This window comes from Octopus bimaculoides, chromosome 1 (assembly GCF_001194135.2).
Source record: "Octopus bimaculoides isolate UCB-OBI-ISO-001 chromosome 1, ASM119413v2, whole genome shotgun sequence".
Lineage (NCBI taxonomy): Eukaryota > Metazoa > Mollusca > Cephalopoda > Octopoda > Octopodidae > Octopus > Octopus bimaculoides.
Window position 1 is genome coordinate 158,390,028 of NC_068981.1, and position 8,821 is coordinate 158,398,848.

The 8,821-nt window shown below is 34.1% G+C and overlaps 1 protein-coding gene across 6 annotated transcripts in view; it reads left to right on the forward strand.

Moving 5' to 3' along the window:
- LOC106869098 (solute carrier family 41 member 1) overlaps positions 1 to 8,821 on the forward strand; it is a 52,498-nt gene that overhangs the window by 24,788 nt on the left and 18,889 nt on the right. For 5 of the 6 annotated variants that reach the window (XM_014914631.2, XM_014914632.2, XM_014914630.2 and 2 more), the window contains exons 4-6: positions 3,726 to 3,797; positions 5,295 to 5,439; positions 8,041 to 8,187. In XM_014914631.2, the coding sequence (XP_014770117.1) occupies positions 3,726 to 3,797; positions 5,295 to 5,439; positions 8,041 to 8,187 (364 nt within the window). The remainder of the gene's footprint in view (positions 1 to 3,725; positions 3,798 to 5,294; positions 5,440 to 8,040; positions 8,188 to 8,821) is intronic. The other variant, XM_014914635.2, reaches the window with a different exon arrangement.

Genomic DNA, 8,821 nt, shown 5'->3' on the forward strand with positions numbered 1-8,821 from the left:
TATAGAATAAACATGAATGTTTTTCACCGAAATCGAACCAAATTCGACGACTGGCACCCATGCCAACCTTCCTTCATTGGACACTAAACTCTGCTTGCAAAGCGGGATCATTGCCAGAGCAGCTGTCTGGCTTCTGTGCCGGTGGCACGTAAAAAGCACCATTTAAGCATGATCGTTACCAGCGTCGCCTTACTGGCACTTGAACAAAACATTTAAGCAAGGTCATTGCCAGTGCCGCTGGACTGACTCCTGTGCTGGTGGCATGTAAAAAACACCATTTGAGTGTGGCCGTTGCCAGTACCGCCTGACTGGCCCTCATGCCGGTGGCGCGTAAAAGCACCCACTACACTCTCAGAGTGGTTGACATTAGGAAGGGCATGCAGCTCTAGAAACTCTGCCAGATCAGATTAGAGCCTGGTGCAGCCATCTGATTCGCCAGTCCTCAGTCAAATCGTCCAACCCATGCTAGCATGGAAGGTGGACGTTAAATGATGATCATGATGATGATTGTCAGTTAATTAGTAACTTAAAATATTACTTGTTTAATTGCTTTAACTATCATTTATGGTATTTAATAGCATTTAACATCTTTTCTTGTGACTTTATTTTCATTTTCTGTGAGTACAACTAAATTTGACTACCATTACTATAAATATATTCAAATACTTCTTAAATTAACAAGTGTTTGCCTTTTGGACTGTAGCCTAGTAAAAGCCTTAAAACTATGTAAAATAAAGGCTTGTGAGTTCAGTCTCAGCTGAAGCACTTGTACACAGATATCAGGCAACAAGAATAAGCAATCATATATACCTCAAACATCTTAAAATATGAGGCAATGTAGACCTGATATTGTTCTATCTAAGTTGCATACATATGCACCTGCATGTTCATTTTGTAATTAGTGCACAAAAGGTTAGTGCCTAAAATAATATGATAATTAATAATTATACATTAATTGCAGACAATTTTGTCATTAGGGAAATTATTCTCAGATTTTAGTAAACATTGACTGCTAAAAACATAGGATCTTGATGTATATCACGCATGGGTGACCCTTTTTCGAGAAATGCACCACATGAGACATGGCTCATCGTCAGGCTGGCCACACTACTATAAAAAACTTCAAAGTACTCTGTCATTAGGCATGTCATTCAAAAAGTTTTGCTGCTGGCTGATATATATAGAAAGACGGGATGGTCATGGCTAGATTGACCTGGAGTAAATATGATGCCTGTTGTTAAATAAGTATAGATCGTATTGTCTAAAGTTTAGTGTTTCACTAAACAAAGTATGAGGCTAAAAGTCTAAAACTGTTCCATCAGTTCTTTCCTTCAGATTTCAACATTGAAGGCTGAATGTACTTTCCTTTTAAAATTAACAATTCCCAACAATGCCATATCTCTATCTCTGTTGAGCAATATTGTTTCACAATGTCTTGCAATTATTCAATATTAAAAAAATTTTTAAAGAATGGAGCTATTATGTTAGGTGCCGTCATCATGTATTTTTAACATAAATAAGTATAGTTACTAATATTTCGGTAGAATTCTTTATGAATAATATTGAAGACATCAATTAGAACAAAATCAGTTGTGCAGCATTTATTTATCTGTCTATCTATTTATGGCTGTTGACAATCTGAATACTAGATTTTTTATGTGTTATGATTTCTGTTTAAGTGATATTATTTCTTACTTCTATTCTATTTGAGAATATCTCAGCTGGGGTTTGACTTCATTAATTTCTGTTTATATATGATAAAAGGTTAATGATCACAAATGTTATAGAAGTATGTTATCTTAAGGTCACTATTTGCAACTTGATATAGAGCTGCTTAGTTTAATAACTGTAGTAGAGATATTAATTTTGATACGGTTCAATAGAGTAGAAATGAAATTACGTAAACGTTGATAAAATTACCTATTTGGAAAATGGTAGTGATTATCTGTTTAAAAAAAAAATATTAGTTGGTGTGTGTTGGTGAGTACTCTTAATTGTTATCTTTAAGTAACAACTGTGAGGTCGTTTATACTAAGGTGAAAGAGTAACACAGATACTGAATAGGAGTCTTGTAAATGACCCATGTGAATGAATCACTAAATTAGTTTGCATCAAATAGTGAAGCTGATCCAGTGAGGTTGTACAAGCTGAAAGTTGCAACAAGAACAGAGTCCAGTTGATTATGATGTCAGTCAAATAGTAGCAGAATGGAATAGTCTGTGAAAAAACAAATGTACTTTACTACTCAAACTGATATAAGCAATTGTCATAATGATTTTGAAAACTTTATTTACTTTGTTCAAAAGTTGTTATATCAAGTAATTCTGTGCAAGGCAACACAGCATGACAGCTGTTATGGGTTTCATGGGAAATTTATTAATCCTTCCCAGGTGTTAACTGTTTCTCTTGACAATTTTTATGAAGTCAGATATTTAATCTGCCACATCTTGATGTGTTGATTTTATTACTTTCAATATTTGCCTGCCAATGTCTTTTGTGCATTTCATAAACCATGTGTACTTATATACTTAGGTACAAGAAACTTACATACCCTGCATACTTGGTCAGGTTTTTTTTTCACTGAAATTGCTCAACAAATGTTCATATCAATTATGAATTGCTTGGGGCTATGATATATGTCGACACAATGAAAGAATAAATGGATAACCTTAACTTCTAGTATAATTTCCAGTATAATGGATATGTGTGAGATCTTACGTTGTAACAAATCCCTCTCCCATTGTACACATACCCCTCATCCTTTGCACATGTCTTTATAAAGTGCTTAAGAAGTACAAAATATTACTTAAATTCTGTCAGCCTGTTAAACTCTTGGGAAATTCTAAACACACATGGACATCCATCTTTGCAGATATGAGCATCTACACATGTATGGTACTTTCTATAATGTTTCCACTTGGTTACTGGGTTGAAGTAACTTTAGCACCATATATATTTATAGTTAGAAAGTAAGTTCATATAAAACTGTTTAACCATATCACATCCTTTTAATATATACTCTTACTCTAGATTCTCAAAATTATTTGATACCCCTGATGGTAGATTTATTTCATGCCCTTGGTAGAAGCTCTGTTTCATAACCTTAAACATATCAGATAAATCTTCCTGGTATAGAATACCTGTAAAAATATGAGAGTGTCACAGCTGTTTGAGCCAGTTAGGAGTTAAGTGAGATGGTTGTTTATAACATATACTATAATGTGATATATACCATATACCATAACTTGAGATATAACATATACCGTAACAATTTCATCTCAATTTATGATATTGTTTCCAGGTTTAAAAACAAAAACAGAAAAGCAATTTTATAGTTAGTATGTGTTTTAGATTGTATTCTCTCTTTTAAAATACTGTTAATGTTCCTCTAAGTATTCCTTTGCTTTCGTTCAGATCTTTAATCTTTTCTTCTGTGAGAACTAATATTTTTAACTCTTGCCTAACTATTTCTTCTTAGTTCATTTTATGTTTGATGTACCTTTTGTCCAGTATCTTCCGTTATCATTTTTGATTACAGTTTCACCTGCATGCATCACCTATTAACATTCTATTCACCTGACATTCCTGGTTTAAAATGGTATCATAAATAATACTATTTTATATTATACCTTGTTCTTTTTTGAAGATAAATGCCATTGCTGTAAAAGAATCTCTTTTGATGAAGCACATCTTAAAAATCTGTCTAAATCTCTGTTTTGTTTCAGTCTAACTTAGGAAACATGGAAACGAAGAAGGAGCAACTGAAAATGATTGGAGGTAACATAGCCTTAACTCAGGTAAGTTACAAAGATTTGTTAGTTTGTTTTCTTTTATTTGTTTCAGTCATTTGACTGCAGTCATACTGGGGCACCACCTGCTGAACCATTAAGTTACGGGGACATAAACACACCCACACTGGTTGTCAAGCAATGGTGGGTGGACAAATACACACACACACACACACACACACACATATATATATATATATACGATGGGCTTCTTTCAGTTTCCATCTAACAAATTAACTCACCAGGCTTTGCTTGGCTTGAGGCCATGGTAGAAGACACTTGCCCAAGGTGCCATGCAGTGAGACTGAACCCGGAACCATGTGGTTGGGAAGCAAGGTTCTTATCACACAGCCATGCCTGCACCTATTTTTTTTTTTTTTATGTAATAGATCTGAATGATTCATTGGTATGTCTCCATTTGTCTTCACTTGTGTGCTCAACTGTTAGCAGGTCCTCTTTGATTTCCGAAATTACCTTACATTCTATATCATTTTACATTCAGTTATCCTTCAAAAGAAAATAAATCATTCGACAGTGGCAGAATTTTCAGTTTCTTTGCAGCATTTTATTCTCACATGTGGCTACCAATAACTTTGCAAAGTGGGTAGGATCAAAGTTTCAGCGATTGCATAATTCTCAAGACAATTTTATAAGTAGTACATATGCTAGCACCATTTTGCTGATACACCTGCCCACTCTGATCAAATTGCATATGTTCTACCCGAAATATGATTGTTCTGTATATGCCAGATCAGAATGATTAGCTTTGAAATGTTGTTTTAGGAAGCTTGGTTTCTTTGAATGGTTTGATAGAACTTTGACACACAGCTTTGCCTTCCAAGTCTTTTCATTCCTTTTTTACACTATTGAAACTAAATTCAGTGGGGTGTATATTTTAACTGTTATTTGACTGATTATACAAGCAGATACTCTAAATTCATCTTGGAGTATTGGAACAGTATTATGCATTACTGAACGCATCAAAAATATTTTGTTTAATGATTTCAGCAGAATTTTTTAACCAGTGTACAGAAATTTTATGAAAATATAAGGTTTCATGATGTTCAGAGCTTGCTGGCTTCTAAAACAAAAAAAAAAAAAAAAGCAATTTGGTAGAGGAAGCAGTCAACATGGTGAATAGTTATAATTGAATCAAATCCTTTTTAATGTACAGTGATGACACATGACACTTGTATATCAGGTTTTCAAAGACACATGAGCTGGCATTTGACTGGTCGTGATTACTTTGAAATTTCTGTGTTTTTATAAACCACATACATTCGCAATTTCTCTTCTATGTTAGGGATATGAGTAACTTAGTTTGAGAATACCTGCTCTATAGAGTAAAATGGCAAGTTATATGAAAGCTAATTAGTTACTTACTAAGACTAATTAACATATCTAGAAATGAGAAAGACCATGCAGTGATATTGCCTAATTGCTGTCTCTGATAATGTTATTTTTTCATTAGACTACAATTGATAATCTTTATATTTCATTTTCTAGGCCCAAGCCATTGTTGTTGGGTTTCTTGCCTCCTTGGTTGCTATGATTATGGGATGGATACCTGAAGGTAAATTTAACCCCTACCATGCACTACTGCTGTGTGCTAGCAGCATGCTAACTGCATCTATAGCTAGTTTTATTTTAGGTAAGGTGATTTTTTTTATCACTCTTTTTAATTTCTCTTTTACTTGTCTCAATTTTTAAGATAATTTTTCTTGTTTCTTTTTTTTTTAAAGTTTTCTTTAACACATGTATTTATATACATGCACATGTTTCTTGTATTTGTTTGTGCTGTAAATAGTTTAAAATCTCTTCCCCCTCTTTTTCTGCTCATATTCAATAGAAGGGCATAAAGTTTCTATATTTGAAACTGAGAAAGACTATGATACTGTTTCAATTTGAAATATATACACATATACACTGGCACACACAAACACCTTATATATAAACACATACACATGCTCCAATGAGCACTTGATCAATGCTACTTATCTTGTTGAGTCATCAAAGACCATGGACAATTTAGTATTGAAATTACTGAAAGACACCAACAAGATATAAAGATTATCATACGTGATATGTCAGCAAGCAACATTTATTTAAAAACATTCACACATATAATGTATGATTGTGTTAATGTCCTCTTTTTCATTTTCAGATGGGTCAGACAATATTGTCATGCAGCAGATTGCCTTATTTTAATCATGTCTCTCCCAACCTACTTACACAAACCACCTATCTACCTACCTGTAACTCGCTCTTCTATCTCACAGCCTACTGTCACTCATCAATCTTTCATCCATTGTCCATGCCTCCTTCTATGCCCCTACTGTTCATCTTTCAGTCACTTCCTCCTCTTCTCAATTTCACTGTATTGTACTCTAGATCTCATCTGACCACCATATATATTTCTTCTAGTGTAACTAAGGATGCTACCGTAACTCTCAGCTCATCTCAGCTATTCATTGGGGGATGGACAAACAGGGAGGGGTGTAAAAAAAACATTGCCAATTACATTAATAAATTATTTGAGTGTCACTGCATTTGTATAATACAATCTACAGGGTTTGGACAAAATAATGGAAACACCTTAAAATTTCTAACAAATTTATTTTAATATGGAGTACTACCACCTTTGGGTGTAATTATAGCTTAAATTCTATGAGGTATAGAGTTGTACAAAGTTTGAATTGTTTCCAAAGGAATTTTTGTCCATTCTTCAGCTAAAACAGTCTCCAGTTTTTGTAGTGATGATGTTACTTGTTTTTCTAAAATGCTCCATAAATGTTCAATAATATTGCGGTCTGGGGACTGTGGTAGCCAGATAAGATGTTCAACTTCACTAAAATATTCCTCGTGCCATTCAGTAACAACTTTAGCTGTGTAAATTGGTGCATTATCATCCTGAAAGATTGCGTTTCCCTCCGGAAACAGTTCCACAAGCATAGGATGAATTTGACCAGATAAAATGCTTAAATAGTCTTGACTATTAATTCTGCTATGAAGGGAAACCATTGGGCTGGCAGATTTCCAAGATATAGGCCCCCAGATTATCACAGATCCTCCATGTTTAACACTTGGAAGAAGGCAGTCTGGGTCAAATGCTTCTTTTGGCTGTGTCCACACATATACTCGGCCAGTAGTCGGAAATAAGGTAAAGGATGACTCATCCGAGAGAATAACATTCTTCCATTGCCCTAGGGACCAATTCTGTAGGTTTTTACTCCACTCTAAATGCTTTGCAATGTTTGTTTTAGAAAGTAGTGGTTTTCTGATTGCAGCCCTCCCATGAAATCTGGCTTTGTGCAGCTCCCGACAAAGTTTTTGTGGAAACTGGGTTCTTGGGGTGGTCATTAAACTCTGCAGTAATTTTGGGAGCTGTACTTTTGTGATCCTTTCTAACAATTTGCGTAAGAATCTGACAGTCCCTATCAGAAAGCTTTGGTTTTCTTCCGGAGTTTTGTTTTGACGAGGAGCTTTTTCCCTCTTTCTCAAAGGCTGTCATTACTTTCAAGGCAGTACTTCTTGATATACCAAACATTTCAGCTGTTTTCGTTATGCTAGGACCTGCCATACAAGCACCAACAATTTGATAGATATTTCAAAATTATGATGCTATGATGCTAGGTGTTTCCATTATTTTGTCCAACCCATGTATTTGTTGATAGCATTATACAAGCTTCACCAAGTCCTATGACAATAATACTCTTACTTGAACAGTGAACTAGCAATTTCATAAAATTCATGGAGTTTACCATCTCAATTTGCCAAAATATTTCAGTGTATTTCCAAAATATTAGTATTGGAATCAGAATATTAAAATTAACGAGTGAGCCTCCTACAGCTTTAGCCATTCAAATAACAACAACCAAATCAACCATCTGCTGCTTTTCACATAAATGTTTGGAATAAATTCTGGGTTTTTTTTTTCCCAACTTTTACCTTGTTCTGTAATATAAATAGCTCACTTCTCAATTATTTCAGTATTTAATTTTCATTTGAAAGGCTTCTAGAGCAGTTGTATAGTTTAATTAAAACATAGAATGGGAAGCAAACCTAAAAGTATTCTACTGTCTCTTAATTCATCCTGACTTGAAAATAGTAGTTCAATGCTGACAATTGATTCAACTGTTTATATCTTTTTCCTATTTCTAAACAGTATCCTCTCCATAGAAATTCTTTTAAATTTATTTGTATGTAATAATCTGCTTACCAACCATATATATATGTTATTTTTTTCATGCAGGGTCTGTAATGGCTGCTTTGATAATCTTATCCAAAAAATGTCACATAAATCCTGACAATGTTGCCACTCCAATAGCAGCCAGTCTAGGGGATCTTACAACACTGTCTTTATTGTCTACTATTAGTCATCTTCTTTATCATTCAATTGGTATGTCAAGATTTCTTTCTTTCTTCGTTTTGTTGTTGTTGAGGTTGCTGCTGCAGAAGTGGAGCACCAATTAAATAAAAATCTTGCATTATTAAGTTTCATTCCATGGCATTCTGTACCCAACTTTGCTTTTCATTCCCTTCAGGGTTGCCAAAAAAAAATTACCAATTATACAGAAATACTAGTCATGACTCAATTAATTATACTCATTCTCTAAAGTTAAAAAATAATATTAATGATTCCATTATAGTGGCAAGGACCATATAGCAGCAGGTTAAGTTTTCTCTCTTTCAATTCCCAATTGAAGCTATTTCACTTGACTCATATTATCAGGTCATCCTATAAGTTCTGTCCGAATTTTGAATAAAGAAAACAAGTAATCAAATGTTATATTTAATTGAAATTTAACCATCAATGTACTTTCCCTGATTATCTATGACTTCCTTCCATTTATTTACAAGCTTTTTAATCCCATCAATTTAAAACTCTTTTGGTTTCAAAGCAAAGAACTCTGAAATGTCAGTTTTGACCTCCTCTTGGCTTGCGAAAGTTATGTCCCCCAAATGATTCTGTAAACTATGAAACAAATGGTAGTCTGAAGGAGCAAGGTCAGGAGAATAACGTGGATGAGGAA